Source organism: Sabethes cyaneus, chromosome 3 (assembly GCF_943734655.1).
Source record: "Sabethes cyaneus chromosome 3, idSabCyanKW18_F2, whole genome shotgun sequence".
NCBI classification, from domain to species: Eukaryota; Metazoa; Arthropoda; class Insecta; order Diptera; family Culicidae; genus Sabethes; species Sabethes cyaneus.
Window position 1 is genome coordinate 10,387,143 of NC_071355.1, and position 20,970 is coordinate 10,408,112.

Consider the following 20,970-nt stretch of genomic DNA (forward strand, 5'->3'; position numbering starts at 1 on the left):
GGAGCCAACCGAACCAGGCGGACTCATGAAGTAAGCGACCGGAAAGGATAAACTTCACATGCCGAACATCCCACCCTTCCTCCCCCCCATTTGCCACCCAATTGTCAGGCTCAGGCCACCCATCATAGCACCCCCTCACAGCACCAGTAGTGTAATGATAATGACACAGCTGGCTCAGCAATCCAGCCAGGACACCAGCTGAGGAGGATAAAGAGGAGGAGCGAGCAGGACGAGAGTCAAATGCACAAAATAAAAGCGACATCACTTTCCGAAATGGTGCAGTTTCCCACCGGAACACCCACCGAGCGGAAGGAAGCGGCTTGGCGAGTGAAAATTGAAACAAACAAAAAAAATCATAAGCGGGTGAATTCGAGATGCCGGCTACCGTCGCCGTCACCGACTACTGGAATAAGGAAGTGAGTAGATTATAAATGCGGCGCTAGCCGTGAAACTGGTTCTCGCCTGCGCTCGCACGTCCGTCTGTACGACGAGGACGACGACGATGGACCGTGCCGGGTCGGGTTGGGGTTTTATAGTTGTACTTTGTTCGAGATTATGTTCGTACGGAAAATTTGCGAAATGTCCGGAATGCCGCTGTACGTCGGTACGTCGGACGGTGTTGATTTATCATTTTTCCCACACCTCTAGCGGGAGGGATATTTTTCGCCGCTATTTTTTTTGCCCACGTACATTCGAGTGCAATTTTGATTTTATTTTTTGCTCTCTTTCGGTTATGGTTTTTATACGTGTTCCGAAGAAGAAAGAAGTTGGTTCAATGTAGAGAAATTTATGTGTTTTCACGGAAAATATGAATGGAAATCAAAACGAGCGAATGAAGCTGATGAAAAGTGCTTTGGTTGGAACTGTACTGTCGATTGGGTCTATTTAAATGTATTCTTTTAATAGTCTATGGAACCTGTGCAGAAACAACCATCATTTCATCAAAATTAGTTTTATTCTGACTGATAACAAATTTTCGCTTATCGAAATTTAGCTCAGATCAGATCGGCATGATGTGGTCACTAGCGTTCCCTGACCTTGGTAGAAGGTAAAGCACCAAACTTTTGCAATACGTTTTGCTAATTGTTGTGGCACAATTTAATTTCAACTTGGATTTAATTCAATTGCACTCAAACACGTTCTCATCAAGTATTAGTTCAATTCTGTTTTCCAAACCTGTTTCCTAGACTGTTTTTATTTCTTAAATAATTTATCGCAAATCAACAAAAAAGTTGTTTAAGCGTTTCAGTGAAAACTCAAATATGAGTAAGCAAGAAGGAATGGAAAAGAATTGAATGAAAAAATCTTCTTACTCAAGTTTATCTTAATCTATTTTAATTTAAATCCAATATTTTCTCCATTTTGTGTGAGTTATTTCTTTCCAGGTCAGAATTCTACCTCAATTCAATTTAAATTTTCCCTCTTTGTTCAATATTTTTAACGGCTTTTAACTGAATTAGGGTAGTTGATCCGAAAGTTGTGGTAGTACCAATAGTTGCGCTACTATTCATTATTAATGCATATTTTCGTCACCGTAGCATTTTAGATAAAACAATTACGTTCATTATATAAAACAGGTTCTTAGAAGTATTGGTAGTTAGACTACACCATTTAAAATTAAAGCATTAGGCCATTGCAAATCATATTTAAAGTTTTTGTCACCCCCCCTTGGAAATTGGCTTGAAAAATCGGAGGACTAAAAAATAATTTATAGGATATGAGTCAAATTTCTTTTCATAAAATCAATTTTCTGTGGGCTCTAGTCTGAAAAACTCGAAAAATGAGCCTCCGAGTTGAATTAACGCTTCTAGCACGAAACAGAAATGGAAATTCGAACAACGGAATTTCCGAAAATCGTTCAAAAAAATTTTCCTTCGTTTTTGTCATTTTTCGTATTTTTTTTGCATAGAAAATAATAACGTATATATTATAAGCAAGAATAGATTCGATTTTCACGTTTAAACCTTAAATAAAAATTCTTAAAATCCATGGTTTTTTTTGCTCGATTAAAAAATTCACTTTGTTTTTTTTCGCCCTCCCCCCCCTTCAGTGGCCGAACACCGGAAAGACAAAAACTTTATAAAATATTTGTAATGGCCTTATTTGCTCAAATGCCTATTTTCCAAAATCAGTTTTCCAAAATTTTCAGTTTTTCCCAATCTTGTGATAAACGTTGTTTCAGTTTAAAACTTGATAACCCCAATTTATGCTTTAGCACAAATCAGGCTAACAGCGAAACTTAAAAATTGTAAAAATGTATTGCTACATGAAATGGATTTCTGTCTGTCTGTCTGTCTGTCTGTCTGTCTGTCTGTCTGTCTGTCTGTCTGTCTGTCTGTCTGTCTGTCTGTCTGTCTGTCTGTCTGTCTGTCTGTCTGTCTGTCTGTCTGTCTGTCTGTCTGTCTGTCTGTCTGTCTGTCTGTCTGTCTGTCTGTCTGTCTGTCTGTCTGTCTGTCTGTCTGTCTGTCTGTCTGTCTGTCTGTCTGTCTGTCTGTCTGTCTGTCTGTCTGTCTGTCTGTCTGTCTGTCTGTCTGTCTGTCTGTCTGTCTGTCTGTCTGTCTGTCTGTCTGTCTGTCTGTCTGTCTGTCTGTCTGTCTGTCTGTCTGTCTGTCTGTCTGTCTGTCTGTCTGTCTGTCTGTCTGTCTGTCTGTCTGTCTGTCTGTCTGTCTGTCTGTCTGTCTGTCTGTCTGTCTGTCTGTCTGTCTGTCTGTCTGTCTGTCTGTCTGTCTGTCTGTCTGTCTGTCTGTCTGTCTGTCTGTCTGTCTGTCTGTCTGTCTGTCTGTCTGTCTGTCTGTCTGTCTGTCTGTCTGTCTGTCTGTCTGTCTGTCTGTCTGTCTGTCTGTCTGTCTGTCTGTCTGTCTGTCTGTCTGTCTGTCTGTCTGTCTGTCTGTCTGTCTGTCTGTCTGTCTGTCTGTCTGTCTGTCTGTCTGTCTGTCTGTCTGTCTGTCTGTCTGTCTGTCTGTCTGTCTGTCTGTCTGTCTGTCTGTCTGTCTGTCTGTCTGTCTGTCTGTCTGTCTGTCTGTCTGTCTGTCTGTCTGTCTGTCTGTCTGTCTGTCTGTCTGTCTGTCTGTCTGTCTGTCTGTCTGTCTGTCTGTCTGTCTGTCTGTCTGTCTGTCTGTCTGTCTGTCTGTCTGTCTGTCTGTCTGTCTGTCTGTCTGTCTGTCTGTCTGTCTGTCTGTCTGTCTGTCTGTCTGTCTGTCTGTCTGTCTGTCTGTCTGTCTGTCTGTCTGTCTGTCTGTCTGTCTGTCTGTCTGTCTGTCTGTCTGTCTGTCTGTCTGTCTGTCTGTCTGTCTGTCTGTCTGTCTGTCTGTCTGTCTGTCTGTCTGTCTGTCTGTCTGTCTGTCTGTCTGTCTGTCTGTCTGTCTGTCTGTCTGTCTGTCTGTCTGTCTGTCTGTCTGTCTGTCTGTCTGTCTGTCTGTCTGTCTGTCTGTCTGTCTGTCTGTCTGTCTGTCTGTCTGTCTGTCTGTCTGTCTGTCTGTCTGTCTGTCTGTCTGTCTGTCTGTCTGTCTGTCTGTCTGTCTGTCTGTCTGTCTGTCTGTCTGTCTGTCTGTCTGTCTGTCTGTCTGTCTGTCTGTCTGTCTGTCTGTCTGTCTGTCTGTCTGTCTGTCTGTCTGTCTGTCTGTCTGTCTGTCTGTCTGTCTGTCTGTCTGTCTGTCTGTCTGTCTGTCTGTCTGTCTGTCTGTCTGTCTGTCTGTCTGTCTGTCTGTCTGTCTGTCTGTCTGTCTGTCTGTCTGTCTGTCTGTCTGTCTGTCTGTCTGTCTGTCTGTCTGTCTGTCTGTCTGTCTGTCTGTCTGTCTGTCTGTATGTTCCTTATATAATCGAAAACTACTGAACCGACTGGCGTGAAAATTTGCCTGTAGGGATTTTTGAGGCCAGGGAAGGTTCTTATGATGGCAAGAGACCTCTTCCCCACTAAGAGGGGGGGCTGCCATACCAATAAAACACAAATTTCTGCATAACTAGAGAACTAATCGAGCAAATGAAATCAAATTCGGCATGTGGGTGGTTTTGGAGGCAGGATTTTTTTCTATAGTTAATTGAGAACCTTAACCTCTTTAGGAAGGGAATTATGACCCCTCCCCCTATTACAAATGAAATACAAATTTCCTCATAACTCGAGAACTAATCAATGAAATAGAACCAAATTTGGCATGTGGGCGTTTTTGGAGACAAATTTTTTTTCTTTGGAGGATTGAGACCCTTCTCCTCTTTAGGAGAGGAATTATGACCCCTCCCCTCTTTAAGAGGGTGGTAGGGCTCCTCTACAAATGAAATTCAAATTTCCTCTTAACTCGAGAACTAATCAAGCAAATGGAAACAAACTTGGCATGTGGGTGTTTTTGAAGGCAAGAATATTTTCTATGATGAATTAGGACCCTTTCCCTTTTTAGGAGGGGGGGCTCCCATACAAATGAAATACACATTTCCTCATAACTCTAGAACTAATCAAGCAAATGAAACCAAATTTGGCATGTGGGGGTTTTTGGAGCCAAAATATTTTCCTATGGTGTACTGAGACCTCTCCTTCCTCTAAGAGGGGGGTTCTCAAACAAATGATACACAAATTTCTGCATAACTCGAGAACTGATCACCCAAATGGAACCAAATTTGACATGTGGGGGATTTTAGAGGCATGAATTTGTTTTATGATGGCTTGAGACCCCTTGAGAAATTTTTGCATAACTTAAAAACTAATCGTACGCAAGAAATTTTTGACTCTTCCATAAAACATTAGTCAATAACAAGACCACCAGAGACTACCTATACTAACACCTGATGATTCAAGGCGAGACCTGCCGTCGGAAGCACCGGCCAAAAATTTAAAATAAAATTCAAATAGAATAACTGAAAACTGACTTCTAAATTGAGCTTAGAACACAAACATAAATGAACATTTTTATTTGATTTCGGTGATACTTTTAGAACTTGATGAGTTAATTTCAGTGAAAAGAAAATTAATTCTAAGACTTCTTCAACCATTATTTGGTGGCTCTTAAAGCGGCTTATTCGTGGGTGATTTATAAAACTTTTGCAACATTCACTTGAAATTACTATGTACACAGGTAACAGCTACCAAGCACACGAGGAGAGGTGACGACCTTGTTCAAGTTTCATGGGTACAGCAGATTTCAAGAGGTTTGGCTCTCGGGAGAGGTAATCGTGTAGTGCTAATTGTAGTGAGTCAGAGTAGAAGTCTCGGCTGGAATTCGTTAGAAGATACTCATTTCGTTTGAAGAATTACCAGTCTAAGAGTGGTCCTGCTTTAGAACCTTATATATGTGCATTATGCCTTCTTATCATCCTTGGTGATGTTTTTCCAGCCTTGCGCGACTTTTGCCATTAATTTTCGACGCTAATCGGCAAAATTCACGTACTAGGAATACATTTGAACATTTCGCAGAACTATTTCCATTTTTCAAATTATATCTTTTCATCATCTACGTAACTAAACGGCGTGGCTTGTCGATGCACTACTATAGCAGGCCGTAAAACTGCTACTGTTTTTGCAACACGTAGCAACGAAAACTGATAGTGTTTTGTGTTGTATTTCAGGTTGTCTGGAAGGACTCAGCATATAAGGAAAAGCTTAGGAATTGAGATCCTAAACATCCAATATTCAATAAAATGGCAATAATTAGACTAAAAGGTTATAAAAACGATGAATTTCACTATCATATCTACCTAATAAATGCATTGGATATATCGATTTCATACCCGAAAATGCTCAAACGTGACTGGCTGGAAGCTCATGTAAATTCACCATGATTGTTCAACTTTATGTAAAAATTCCAGCAGTTAGCTGGTAAAATGCATCTTTTTGTAAAAACCACAGAATAGGCACACGTTTTGTGAATCGATTTGTATGCAAACCAGTAAAATCCGTACAGAACTGACTAAGCTGTTGTCGTTCAAAATCTATGATTTTTTCGTGTCATGATCATTTGTGCTTTCGCAGCATGCCACATTTGTTTTCGTGCAATGCCACTATTAAAGTAAGACGTAGTCCTACGTAAAAATATGAATTGAAAAGCAGTTAACTAATAACCATTTTGTGAGCATTTACACATTTTGAATAGATTTTTCCATCTATATCTCTCCACGGAATAGGCTTGAGAAACACTGTTTGTAAACCAAAAAGCCTCCTAGTTTTTATAAGGCGGAAATACAATGGAGACGCATGGTTTTGGTTTTTACTTGTAATAAAAGGGGTATCTTTGAGCCAACAATTTTGGCAAAGAAATGCGTCTCGGTTCGTCATCGCAGGCAAAAATAAAGCACCATGTAAATCCATTGCATTTTCGCCACTTTATTTCTTTAAAAAAATCTCTAAAACTAAGTATGTTCAGCTTTTCAATAAAAATATGATAAAAACATTTTTAAGTACAGAGAGGTTGACAAACCACAGTTTCTAGCGAAGAGAGGGTGTGCCCGTTAGCGTTACGGTATAGAATACTCTCGCAAAGGATCATATATTTGTGATTTGTGCAGTTCTCTTCTCAAAACAGTACAGATGTATTTCAGATTTGCGGCATTGTATAATGTTGCATGATTTTTCAATTTCTTGGAAATCCATGAATGCGCTTTATTTATTATATTTGCCAACCAAAATGTTTATTGAAGACAAACTTATTCAACTACTACGTGGAACGAGCGCTTGATCAGCTATTATACAACAAAACTGTTTCTTGGGTTAAACCGCCTTTCTCTTTTAGAAACAAACGATTCTACGTTTCACACCTCTTGGCTTGTGGAAGTATTTTCTATAAATGTACAATTCTTTTACCTCAGAAACCAGTTTCTTGAAACCAAGCTTGGCACGCTCTTTTCGCTTCGATTTTGAAACTTAAAACATACCAAAAACAAGTTCTCAACAAAACCGCAAACTTTCCTTTTTTAACTATAAGTGTTGTGTCCTGTACAGTAAATGTAGATTCCTCGGTTCTTACGTTAGCACGTAACGTAAATTGTAGTTCCCTTTTTATTAAACCATTCTATTACTCCCGCTGTTCACACCAACGAATGTCCACTCACGAGCAACGGTGCCAATTTGGCGAATGCAATAACACAGAATTGGGAATAAAAATTTAATTAATTTTTACTCTCATCGGTAATGCCGCAGCTGTCGCTGCGTTGCGTGCCCTCAATTCATACGGGCATTATCGGCCAGATTATGCCTGGATGGATACACGATATGCAGAATTCCACCCGATGCAGCCCGTCCGTGGCTGGTCAATAAATAACCAACAGCAGCCGAACTGGAAATTTGGAGCCGCATTCATTCGAGTGTGCAGCGCTAATTGAATGAAAATGACAATGCTCCAAAAACTATTATAATTTTAATGATTTTTTTCTGTTGAAAGTATTGGCTGCCACTCAATATCAATTTTGGTTCTAGTGGGGGCTATAAACTGTGATTTTCAGTCATATTTTAACTTAATTGGAAAGCACTGGCTGTGGGTCGATTTTAATTCTGTCTTGATGAGTCTATTTTCAGCAGCACACTTCTGTGTTCGTTTGTAAAAACCGAAATATACCCTAATAAACTACCAACTGCTGAATATTTTAAAGACTTTCTGGAAATAAAAATTGAATCAGCTAACAACCGGACCTACCCTACACGAGTTTTCAGTCAATTCCCGCAGACCATTTGCAGCAGTTCTCAAACCGTTGCAGCAGTTCTCAAACCGTATGAACTCCTAACCGAACAGATAGAAGGCTAGGGAAATCAAAATTTTATTCTAGAGAACCGACTCACGGGAATGTGGTTCCAAATTTCTCATTCATTTATGAGTGCTCTGCCAACAGTTATGTTATAGGTTATAGCATTCCGGCAGCACACCCTCCCGCAGGGAGTGATATTTTCTACAGAGCTGTGGAACAAATTGAAAATTAAACTTTAATCACTTTATCTGCTTTCGCTGGAGGCTCTACTCTGCACCTGAAATATAAAAGGCTTTTATCTATACGGCTGCCTGGAGATCTCGACATGATTCGATTGTCTCAATGCGGGAACGCCCGATCGGAGCAAGAGCAAGATGTACGCCAATGATAAAATAAAATCAAAACCATTAGGTGACATATGAGTTTGATTTCCTAATGGACCTGGAAAATGTTTCAGCATCATTTGGAAAGGGACAGAAACAGTAGAACACATAAATCGATTGTTGATACGGAAAGATGAGCACCTATATGCTGTCCTGTAGAAACACGAATAAATTAATGACAGAACTATTGAAAGGATGCAAACAAAAATGGACTAACCTTTTCAGATGTGGGTCGCGCGTTATTCAGTTATTCGACAATTGCTAAATCATTCAAAGAACTTTAGCTTACTGGCAGCATAAAGCCGGGATGGCTCTTGTCGCATTGAGAGATTCTCTCCACTTTACTCGGTCCTGGGCTACTCGTCGCCAATTCGTTGAACGTTTCGGCACACGTAAGTTAGCTTCAACCTAGTAGAGCCATCTAGCACGTTGGGCTCCTCTATTCCTGGCGTTTCCAAGAGGTTTTCAAGAGAACGGATATCCCTGCAAAATCGTCCGGCATCCTTGCAACGTATGTTTCTTGATCGAAGCGTCTTGCGGAGGGAAAAGTAGGCTCGACTTCCAGCTCGAATGCTTCGATGAACCTCCTTACTCGTATTATTATTAGCGGTAACCAGAGATCCCAAATATATCAACTCATCAACCACTTCCAAATTCATCGCCGTCAATAGCCACCAGAGGTTGGAAAACTCGCAAAATGAATATATACGCCGAGCATCGGCAAATGGTTTTTATCATGATAAAACAGCTACGCGAGTGGTTCAATTCGCCTATAACAATGAGCATCATACACTCACGCTTCGTAGCATCGCTGAATATACGAATATCGTGAGCAACGCAAAAGTGCAAATTACTGCTTTCTGGTGCTTGTAAAGCCACTAACACTACTTTAAACTATTCCCTTTTCGTGGTAATATTATTTTGAATACTTTCTGGCGTCCCCGGACATTCTATATCCGATAAATCGAACACACTCAATGTTCAATATTCAATTTTTGAACGAATTCTGATGTTCACATTGAGGTTCTGTTCGTGATAAAATTCAAAGCTGATGCGTGCATTATCGCCGAGGCAGGCGAATAGTGTGTGTTCATGAGGGATGTTCATCGATTCAAACGATCACTTTTTCGTGAATTCTCCAACCACTGATAGCCACTGTCCGTGGGAGGTAAACGTTAATTTCTCTGGAGCCTCTTCACGACGTCTGCCAGACGAGTCCCGGTGTAGAACCACCGTTTCAAAAAATATTTATTTTATGTATGACCGCATTTCAAGGTCAAGACTAAAAACATGAGATTAGCCTATTTCATAGGAACGGGGCCTTTTCCCGAAAACCTGCGCTGAGAATCGCTGCTAACACGCTGACAGACGAAGGACGTCACGTGTAGTACCTTGCAACTCACAAGGGCCTGCATAGTGTCGTCGTCCTGAAAGTAAAAACAAGTTAGATTTAAACTTCTCGGTCGGTGGTTATCTACAGTAGCCGGAGGAAGAGGCAGAATTTGTGTCTAAAACCCAACCAGACGCGTCGCTATCTTAATAAGTAGGTTTTGCAGTCTCCTTTTGTCCAGCGCCTCTATGGTTCAAAGGTACAAGTACCAGCGAGCCACATGTCCTGGCGGGTGTTGTGGGTTCGAATCCAGTTATAATCTCAGATTATAGCTTGGTTCGACCCATGCACCTTCCAGCATTGGACAAAAGGTCAAAACGACTACTTGTTAAGCATAGCTACCAATACCCCTCCGTCCCCCTCCCCACCTTTCCGCTACTTCGTTCTGCTCGTTTCGATGCCCGCTCGCCGGATCACACCTTCAATAGAGATGTTGCAAAACTTATTGGACAGTCCATCACCTTGCCACCCCCCTCTGCACGATTCGAAGGGTCTTCGAAGTGCCCCCAGAACGCGCACGCAGCATATCACTCGCTCAACAAAATCTGGGAGAACACCTTGTAGACAGCGTTGACCAACGTAATGACACGGTTATTACAACAATCTAGCTGAGCGTCCATTTTGTAGATGGGACAACACCTTCCATCCACTCCTTTGGTAGTTTTTCCTCCTCCTAAATCCTTGAAATTATCTAATGAGGTGCCCTTGCTGCTAACCGCTCAGTTAACTTCGAGGTACGGTGCTGATCTAACAAGCCAGTCGTCGAATGATTCGTCGTAGATTGTAGTACGGTACGCTCATTTTTGAATAAAGTGTAACTGACGGGGGGAACTTAGACTACTAGACGACTACTAGACTGCCCAGCACTTACGAGGCCCCCTAAAACAAGCTTCGGAGACGGTAAACGTTCGCGACTTATTCGCGAAAACACCGTCAAGAAAACACATGAAAACCTTTACCTGAAAACACATGAAAAACTGTTCCGTTCATTAACGGATTTCCCTCGGTAACTACTACCTTTTGGTATCTGAGCAGTTCACTTCCGGCAGAGGTGCTGACCGGTATCCGCTTGCGGTCAGGTCGGCGACTTTGGCACGGGGTTCGATGGCTAACTTCCGGCGTTACGGCTGCGGGCACACTCTAGCGTTCTGGTTAAGCGCGATGGCGATGACGCGGCTTAACTGCGATGGCGTCAATGGCAGGGACGTGCCTTCAGCTTTGGAGTTGGCGGAAGTGGTGGCAACGGCGGAGATCAGAGAATGTTCCGTGGTAATGTGTAATGCTCAAGGCCAAACGTAGGTAAACGTCGGGCTGGAAACTCAGGATAAACACAGGTGTCCTGTCGCTTGCTTTTTTTAACACACGTCTTTCTCTTTCGAAATTCTTCCTTTGCTTCGGTCTTTCACTACTATACTTTTTCATACACAGATCCGGCTTTTGTTTTAGTTTGTCTTCACTGTCTCAGTTATGCGATTATATTTCGCTTTACGGTACCGGTTTCTTTGACTTCAGACAAAGTAATGGCTCAGACTATCTTTTGTCCAACGACCTATAACCTTTCCGCACTAAAACCTCCACTGTCTCTCGCTTATCGTTTTCTTGTCCCTTTATCCTGGAATCGATGTTAACTTTGCTCCATTTTCCGGCCCCTGGTGGTGGGTGGGTGGGACAGAAGCCGTTGACGTATGGCTGCACGTCGTCGGGGAAAGCTGTTCGCAATAGAGTATTTCAACTATTTTCTTGACGTGACATTCGTTAAATATTATACACGTGCGACCGGTCTCCTAAACCTTGGGCAGAGACTAAGCCGACGGTTACAAAAGTATGTGGTTCTGTACGACCACAGATAAATGAAATGGTTGAGTTTGACTATTGGTAAATAAAATGGTTCTGCATGGGCATAAATTGAATGGTTCGGTACGACCATGGGTCGATGAAATGATTCGGTACGTTCATTATTCAATGAAAGATATGGTTCGACACGACCATGGATGAATAATTAACTATTAAATGATTCGGTACGACCCAAGATGATTCAATATATGGTATATGGTTCACTATGATCATATATGAATTAAATCGTTAGGTACGATAGATTCGGTATATGCATTGTTGAATGGTTGTTGATTTGGTACCATAGAGGAATTAAATGATTCGGTACGATCATTGTAGAATGAAGTACATGGTTGAGTGCGACCATAGTTAAATGTTAAGTTATGAATCGGAAAGAACATAGTTGTCCGGCATTCTTGAAACATACCCTGCCCATCGTAACCGTCCAACTTAACCACCTTATGATTACTGGGTTCGCCATAGAGCTGTGCGAACTCATGGTTTATGTCCTTCGCCTCCAAACTCCGTTGTCCGATACGCCGCCGAAGATCGTTCTTAGCACTCGTCTTTCGAAAACTCCGAGCACTCGCAGGTCCTCCTTGAGCCTCGTGCATATTTTAACATGGACATGTCCAGTCCAACTTGTCGCCATTCTTGTAGATCGAGCAGATAAACCAATCTTTCCACTTCTCCGATAGCTGTTCCGTATCCCAAATTCTCAAGCCGGTGTATACAAACGTCTGGTTCTGGTCTCATTTAAATAAGCTCCGCTCCGATACCATCTTTCCCAGCTGACTTGTTGTTCTTTAGCTGCATGATGGCCTTCGCCCCTATCATTAGGGCTGGCACCTCTTCCCGGTTTGTTGCACCGTCAAAATCGCTTTCCCCGCCTCCATGGTTCTCCGCCTGGGCACCATTCAGGTACAGACAAACAGACATAGCTTTTGGAAGAAAAATCAACAAAAATTATCTTACCTCACATTTAGCCTGAACACTAGCACCATCTATGATCGACATTCCCAAATATCAAATAGCAACATGAGTATTCCTCGAAGTAGCAGGTATTTTTTATGGGGAATCCCCCTTTCTTTCGTCAAAAAGCGTCACTTTGACCAAAACGGAGACATTCCCAACTAAGCCCACGCCCCATGAATGCCGCAGGGCGCGCAGTAACCTGGCCAGGCCTAAACATAACAAAATGTAATATATGCGGCAGCAAAAACCACGAATTTTCTAGGAATCACCACAAAATTTAAACCGGAAAGCGTTTAGATCAAAAACATACACGAGGCATTACGACTAAATTAAGTGACCCTTTGTCCTCAAAAAAATTATTCCAAAGTCCACCATCCTGATCAGTCCGCGGAGCACACGAATCATCTCGAAGGGCCGCATACGACCCACGGGTCGCGGTTTGGCCGTCTCTGAACTAGATAGTTGTAACGGGTGGCAACTAAAATTTTGGAATTTTTTTCTCAAGCTGTCAAAAAAAGACAAACATGAAGAAGATCTGATTTACAGAAATTAAAGATACATTATCCATTGTTGAAAAAAAATAGAGTACATTTGAAAACGGTCCGTAATCGGCTGTTCGGCGAAGCTTTCGTTTGACGTCGAAACAGGAGCGTTGTACATGACGGCCGTACTCGACTTTGCGAATTCTACCAATCAATTATTTGTGTACATCAAGGAACTCAAAATCACGAAGAAATCTTCGATTGACAGATGACAGATTTTTCGAGTCGTGGTTTTTGGGTAAAAATTCAGGAACGATTGTTTTTTTTCTGCGTAAAACGATGATGCTCTAACCGGCCAAAACACGTATTGTCCGTCTGCATGATATTTTTGTAGAAACGGGATTAAAATTTTCTTCAAACATTCATCTGGGGCATCTTAATTGATAGCTAAACCAGAGGGCTTATTGTTGAAGAAACGAGAAAGAGAACGATGTCCTTCTGCGTCCATAATTTTGGCTGGTCTTCCACTACCTTGCTTGCGAATAGTTGTTGGGCATCTTAGGATATGGTAAGCAGTCACCGAGATTTCTGTTGCAGTTCGTAGAAGGAATACAATGCACTCCAGAAATGCTTCTTGTTTCGACGCCATTTTTAGCTAAACTGGACAAGCATAAACAAAACAAAAAAATTTAACAAAAAGAGGAGAAAGAGAGCTTACACATACATACTGTCATTTCTCTCTGAGCTCGTTTGTTGTTGAGTATAAGGGTCGCGAAAAAATTTCAAAATTTTAGTTGCCACCCGTTAATCCTGTGCCGTGATACGATACGTGCTTAATGAAATCAATGACCTTTTGGGATTTGGATCCAATTCTCATTATGGAGTGAGAAGGAAACTTCCGAAGAAGTTATGCCTAGATAAAGCAGATACTCTGAGCTTCCAAGTGCAGTTTTACAAAAGCGGAAGGTGTCGGTTCGGTATCATTCGATATTGTTTAAATGATAAAGAGCGCGACCGTATCCAGTTGGGAGTCCCCCGATTGTGCGTAACTCACTGTTCAACTGTTTTGTCTACAACCCTGTATTTAATTCCCAAACCCAAACTTTTCTCTGACGATAAGTACTACGTCAACATGCGCTACTAATGAAGGAATGCGTCGGCCATCAGTGATCAAAGCAAAGGTGCGAGCGCTCCATGAGGACTTTCTTTCATCATCGAAATCGGAACACATTATTGAAAGCGCCTTCAACATCAAGGAAAACCCAAAGTGTCGTCTCTTGATATTCGAGCATTTCTCAATTAACGTCACAACGCAGAGCAATGCCGTTTCCGTAGATTTACTGTGTTGGTATGCATGGTCCATGCAACGGAGAATTTTTGAAAATTCATTGCATATATAGTTATCCGCGATTTAGTCTACCAAGTTCAGAAGCGTTGATGTCAAACTTATCGGTTTGCAAACCTTTTGCATGGTTTTCTCTTTTTTTATCTGCCTTATATCTGAAAATTGGCGGAAAGTAGGCAGATACCTAAAGGCATACTTAGATATCTGCCTACTTTCCGCCAATTTTCCGGAATGGTCCCAAAGTGAAACTGGCTCGAAAAAGGTTGAAAAGCTCCAACATTATAATGCTGTTAATTTTATGTAAGAAAACGGGTAGAATACCATCCGGATGTAGAGATTTCATTGGTTCAAAATAGCTAAGTGCCCATTTGAACGATGCATCCGTAATCAATCTGCGTGCAAACAGAGCGGAATCGTTCGGCACATTATGTAACGACACATTCCAAAGCAACGAGGTCTTATTTCATCGATTTATTTTCTTAACACGTTGCACTCTACATTTAAATAAATGAGGAAAGGAAACAATAAAAAACATACAAACATTTCTGATCTATTAATTGTGCTGTATACAGCAGAGGATTGTCCACTCAATAGAATTTTCAACATTTTTCTTTAATCATCACCAAGCGCGAGGCCCCCTGAAGCGCGATGCTCCGTTCCACCGCACGGGTTTGCCGGCCGGCTCTGTGCGGAACATTTCCTTATCCATCACCATCCTATTTTCATCGTCACACCACAATCGTTCCGCTGATACCGTGCCACATGCCCGATGGAGTTCTCCGCTACACTGATAATGGCTGTTTGAATGGTGTTCCAACAGTCATCGAGAGGAGCTGGTGTCGGTACCGAATGTTGTTCACAACGGAGAGTTTTGGACGCACCTTGACCATCACTAGGTAGTGGTTGAAAGCAACGTTAGCACTTCGATAGGATCTGGCGTCGATAATGTCTGAGAAATGCCGACAGTCGATCAAAACGTAGTCGATCTGTGATTCTGTTTGATTTGGTGTTCTCTAGGTGTACTTGTGTAGGAGTCTGTGTTGGAAGAAGCTACTATGTACGGCCATGTTCTTGGATGCGACAGAGTCTTAGGCTCATTTCATTAGTGGGCAGTTATCAGATCAGCTTTGTTGATGACGGTCAAAGACAGATACAAATCTTTATGGTGCGACAGATCCTTCAAGAAGGTCGGGAATACAGCATTCCCTCGCCCAATCTTCAACTTTAGAGCTGCATGTGATACCATCAACCGTAATGAAAAATCATCGACGAGAACGGTTGTCCTGGAAAGTTGGTCAAATTTTCACAAAGGATTCAATGACGATCATCTTCAGTAACGGGCTAAAAATGCAAAAAGGATAATTATGTCAGGCTGGAGGTTTTCGACCTTCGTTCGTTCCCCCTTTTTTCAGCTTCCAATAAGTTTAATACCGCGGACTCTAGTATCTAGAAATAAACATTATTTCCACTAATGATCTGGCTGGATATGTTAGAACTGTACAAACTGGATATCATTGTATTTTCGGTAGAGGGTAGAACAAACCATCGGTATAGTTGAAAAATGTTGTTATAATTAGTTATCTGCAAAGGAAAAAAATAACGCAATACCTATGTTCTGTTTCAGAAGAGCATGTGGACTCCATCCGTTGGACGCCCTCGAAAAACTTTACACGAAGTGACCAATAGACTAGTTCAAATTGGAAAAGGTGAATTAATGTTAGACCAATTTATCGTTTGATTCTATGGGTTTTTCGATTTTCAGAGGACATACCTAAAGTAACACCAATGGAAAATTTGCGCGAATACTGTCTGAATACCACCATTCATGGTCTGAAGTACGTCGGAACCATAAGTCTTTCAACGGTGGAAAGGTATCCGGTGAAATAAAAACGCTGCAGCATAAGTTTTGTACTTCCATCTCATTCCAGAGCGTTCTTTTCCGTTTCATTTCTGATGGTATCGATTCTGTCGATCTATTTCATCACTAACGTGTACCAAAAGTGGCAATCGACACCGATCATAATCGGGATGAATCCGGTTGCGACTCACATCCGCGATATTCCTTTCCCGGCGGTCACAATTTGCAACATGAACCAGGCACGCCGCACGGTTGCGTTGACAATCGCACCGAACAGCGCTGAACAGATGGTACTGGACAGCATCTGTGCGCTGGACAGCGACGTTAACATGACCCGCTTCGAAGGTAAGTGGTCCACTGTTCGGCAGTTGCTGTTGGGTGCCACGCAACCGTGCCACAAAATGATCCAAGCCTGTCGATACGCTCAGAAAGTTCAAAAGTGTAGCTACATGTTTCAGCCGGTGCTAACCGACGAAGGACTGTGCTGCACGTTTAACAGCGTCGATTCTTCCTACATGATGCTCCATGAAGATGAATCTACGAAACAAGAACAAGATACAGGTAACCCGTTTACACCGATTGATTGGACACCGGAAAGCGGCTATGTTGGTGAACTAACAAACCGAAGCTATCCTAGGGCGGTTGCCGGCACTGGAGCTCACATGGGTTTAACCGTCATATTGGATGCCAACGTAAACGACTACTTTTGCTCGTCAACAAGTTCGTATGGATTCAAGCTGTTGCTGCACAACCCAACCGAAACACCAAAAATGGCCGAATACGCTCAATACATCGAGGTTGGCTCGGAAAACCGCGTTATCGTGTACCCAAGACTCAGTGATGCATCCTATCTCATCCGGAAGGTTTCCCAACCGCAAAGGCAGTGTGTCTTCGCGAACGAAGCCAATCTGTCCTACTATCGAACGTACTCGCGCAACAATTGTGAAATGGAATGCGAGGCTCGGCTGGTTCAGGAAAACTGCGGCTGCGTGCTGTACTACATGCCGAAGGTCCGGGAAGATGCCAAGATTTGCAGCAAGACAGATGCCAGTTGCTACGAGGAAATTAGGATGTCGATTGCGTTGACCGCAAACACTAGCCTTATGTGTAGCTGTCTACCTGGTTGCTTCGAAATAAACTACTCAACGGATATCTCAACCGCGCAGCTGTGCGTTGGAAAGTTCCAGATCCGGGAAAAATTACTGACCTATAATCACACTTATGCGCGGTATGTTAAATCAATCAGTCAATCAATCAATCAAGTGCCTCAATATTCTAACCTTTCGCAGCGAAAACATCGCCTTAATTTACATTTTCTTCTCGGAAACGTATTTCCGGAGTTTAATCAAAGGCGAACTGGTAGGCTTCACCGATTTTCTCTCCAACATCGGAGGACTGCTCGGACTTTTCATGGGTTTCTCGTTGATCTCCCTAGCAGAGGTGATCTATTTCATGACTTTACGTCCACTTTTCGCGAAACGACGGGAAAGGGAAGAGAGCAGGGTTCGCGAGCGGGAATTTAATTTGTTCTACAATCATACCGTAAGCGTAACAGGCTAAGCTTAAGGAGTAAAAATTAACAAATAAAGTTTCAGGATTCCCAACCAGTAAAACGGAATGTCCAATTTGCAGATGAAATCAATCCCGTACAAAATTTACCGCAACAAATCCGGCTGTTCGTTACCGCACGAGTGCACCAGATTACCGACTGGTTCGATAGCAACCTTCGCTTGCGTAAAACGTCTGCTGGTGGAAGCAATAGCAGCACTTTTCCATTTTATGAATAATCATTTAATTCCAGAGCTAAAGATATTCGCTGGCTTCGAACGAATAATTCAATAAATTTATTTCATTGCACTTATAACACGTGTTAGCACCGGTATTGAGCAGCATTTTTCATAACATATTTTATTTATCACAGCAGTTCATACCCAGGGTTAAAGTTTTATCTGCTATTCCATATTTCTGCGATTAGTTTTTTCGAGAGCGACTGTGTATAATAGTTGTTGTCATATGTTGCGTTCGTGAAATTGACGAATAACTTCGAGACAAATCTAACACCTCCACGTTTTACTAAGCTAGCAAACTCAGTGTGGCATTATTTAACAAACTTCCTGTAGGTTTCGTCCATCACGAGATCTACCCCGTGATCGATGGGATGAATGATGAAGGGAATCGCTGCCAGTCCGATGGCGGTGGGAATCCATTTTCCCAGTGGACCCTTCACCTTGCTAGCCTTAAGGGCCTTTTTGGTTGCCCAACAAATTCTAAAATGCGTAGATTCGTTACAACTTTAAACGCTATCACGTGGTTACGTACCTATTTATGGTGAACCCCGGTATAATGACCGATGCGAACATTTGCCAAATCAAGGTGTCACCTGTGGCAATCGCCGCTCCACGCGGACCTCCACCGAGCGCCACTGGTTTCTAAAATCAGGCAGAGAAAAACATTTCACAATCTTGCCCTAGAATTGCAGTCTAAATTGTTATGTTACCTACCTGGTACTGCTTGCGAGACTTGTCCGCCGTATCCGCGAGCACGTAACCGATCGAGACGGCATAGCTAGCGTGAACGAATATCTTCTTGATAATGGGCCGGAATGCTTCCCCGACTTCGTTGGCGTAACCTTAAAGCGCATAAAATAATAATCATGTTTTTCCTAACTCGGCAAAGGATGATGTAACAACGTGCAGACTTTTTGGCGCCATAAAAAGTCTGCCAACTTACCAAGATATCGAACCGGAGTGTCCCGGTAGAGATCCTTCTCCGTTATCGACATTAATACTGGTTCTAGCTTTATGAAACTAATCGATAGTGCCGCTCACCACTGTTTTGGCCAATTTCAAACTGAACTATGATTACGATTACGATCTCATCAGAGCTATGCAGCGAATCACGGCGACTCGATTGAAGTTTGTTTATAAAATTGAATGATGATTGATAATGATTGTAATGATAGTGATGATAACAGTGACATATGAAAGCAACGTTGCCAGATTAGCGAATACCCAACATATTAGCGCTTCCCCATAGAAAATTTGGACAGAAGCTGTTTTAAGCCTCAAACTTGCATGGCCTCACACATTAGGCAATCTTTGTCAGCCCAGATGATGCATCAAACTGGATGCAGGGCATATTGGTCAAACTTGCTAAAAAAGGACCTAACTGAATGCGGTGCGGTATCGCGTAGTTCTGTATTACTCCTAAAGAACTCTGTAAGGTAATCCTCCACCGGATCCAGGAGAAGATCTGGTGCTGGTCGATCATGTGTAGACCATATCACACCGCTCCGCATTATATTGGAGCAGATCAACAAATTCCAGGACTCTCTTCTGCTGGTGTTCGTTGACTTCGAAAAGGCTTTCGACCGACTCAACCACGAAAATATCTGGGGTGCACTTGGGCGTAGAGAAGTTTCAGATAAGCTAGTCCATCTCAACGAGGTTTTTTATCCTTTTTACACAACGGTGCGCGGTGCCGGCCCTTATAAGGGTTACTGCTGGCGTGAGACAGGGCTGCATTTTATCACCACTTCTTTTTCTCATCGTTGTGGATGAGATATTAGTTGGAGCAATAGAGGTTTTCCGTCAAAAATTATTTTTTCACTAAATGTTCGGTTTTGACTCTTAGAAATGATACCCATATCCAGCTTTTTACGCGCTATAATGGCGGACGCTATAAATTGTGTTCCTAATATGTGATCAATCTTTTTGACAACTCTGCATCCATCAAAACTGGGCACTCTTCTCCTGTACGGCAGTATTGCTCTTTCTTTCGTTTACGCAAAAGAAGGAAGGCAATAGTTTTGTTTACATTTCGCACAGTTTTGCTTTCCTTCTTTGACGTAAACGAAAGAAAGAGAACGGTAGTGTTGCAAGAGAAGAGTGCCAGATTTGATGTATGCAGAGTTGTCAAAAAGATTGTTCGCATTTTACGAACACAATTTATAGCGGCCACCATTATAGCGCGTAAAAAGCTGGATAAAACTTTCTTTATTAAAGCCTCTAACTACTGTAAAAATGAAAAACTAAAATACGTATATTACAACCGGTCACTTCTCGGATGTCTTACATGCCTTTTTGTACCAGTGTCCTCTATTTTCACCACTACGAAACCATTTGTGCCACTCTTTACTCTTGTGGCAAGCAACAAACGAAATGAAAAAGAAGGTAATCATTAGCTTTTCATTCGTTTTATCCTTTTCACTCTACCGCTGATACACATATGTCAAAAACTGTTATGCAATGCTGCCAGAAAATCTGAAAATTTTGATAAACAGTGCAGCCGAAACGAATTTTTTAAAACTCAACATTCGTGATTTGGTGAAAAGAAACTCAACATTCTTGCAATTTGCATTGTTTAAAAAATCGTAGTAAATTCTAGAGTCAACGAAAAAAATATATTTTTGCACCATTGTCACTCGTATTGGGAGTACTTTTGAGAAAAAATAAGAGAAGGAGGGGCATGATCTGACGGAAAACCTCTATTGTACGTAGACCAAATTAAGGATTGCCTTGGAATCCTCAGACGATGGAGCAGCTATATGACCTCGACATAGCCGACGACATTTTCTTACTCGCACAACGTCAAAACGATAGGCAGAGCAAGTTAGATGACTAATTAAAAGTTATTACGTTGAGAGTCTTATCAGAATCTCGAATACGAGTTAAGTTATTAAGGTTTTCCGTTTTTACCTTTGAGTATAACTCAACCCCCGGGCATCTGCCATGTTTCCTGAAACCGCCACAAAATGAGGTGGCGCTACAGGCGTTTTGCTTTTAATACGCAGCATTCACACGGCAGTAAAGTGATGCGATCAAGCCAACAAAACATAATCACGTAGAAGTGAAGAATTTTACATGAATCTCAATTCATCGATATAAATAATTTACTTTCAACAAACAGAAAACGTCACCTTTAGGAAAGAAATAAACGATAATGTAGCGAAAATTACATCTGGCGCTGCAGAATTATCGATTGAATCGTTCTTTTACACGCACACTAGTGATTCGATACGTATAAAAGTGATCCAGTGATCC

General features: G+C 41.9%; 2 protein-coding genes across 2 annotated transcripts; one reads left to right on the forward strand and one right to left on the reverse strand.

The window, feature by feature from the left end:
* Positions 1-321: 321 nt before the first annotated feature.
* On the forward strand, positions 322-17,791 carry LOC128741736 (pickpocket protein 28). Its single transcript, XM_053837733.1, has 5 exons — positions 322-416; positions 15,695-15,776; positions 15,833-15,941; positions 15,999-17,156; positions 17,218-17,791. Exons 1-5 carry the CDS (start codon positions 375-377, stop codon positions 17,486-17,488), a joined length of 1,662 nt encoding a protein of 553 aa, XP_053693708.1. The 5' UTR covers positions 322-374; the 3' UTR covers positions 17,489-17,791.
* LOC128741737 (mitochondrial fission process protein 1) lies at positions 17,726-18,816 on the reverse strand. The gene is made up of 4 exons (XM_053837734.1): positions 18,659-18,816; positions 18,430-18,557; positions 18,248-18,357; positions 17,726-18,195 (listed from the first exon to the last, which is right to left on the reverse strand). The coding sequence occupies exons 1-4, from the start codon at positions 18,708-18,710 to the stop codon at positions 18,027-18,029; spliced, it is 459 nt and encodes a 152-aa protein (XP_053693709.1). The 5' UTR covers positions 18,711-18,816; the 3' UTR covers positions 17,726-18,026.
* Positions 18,817-20,970: the final 2,154 nt, after the last annotated feature.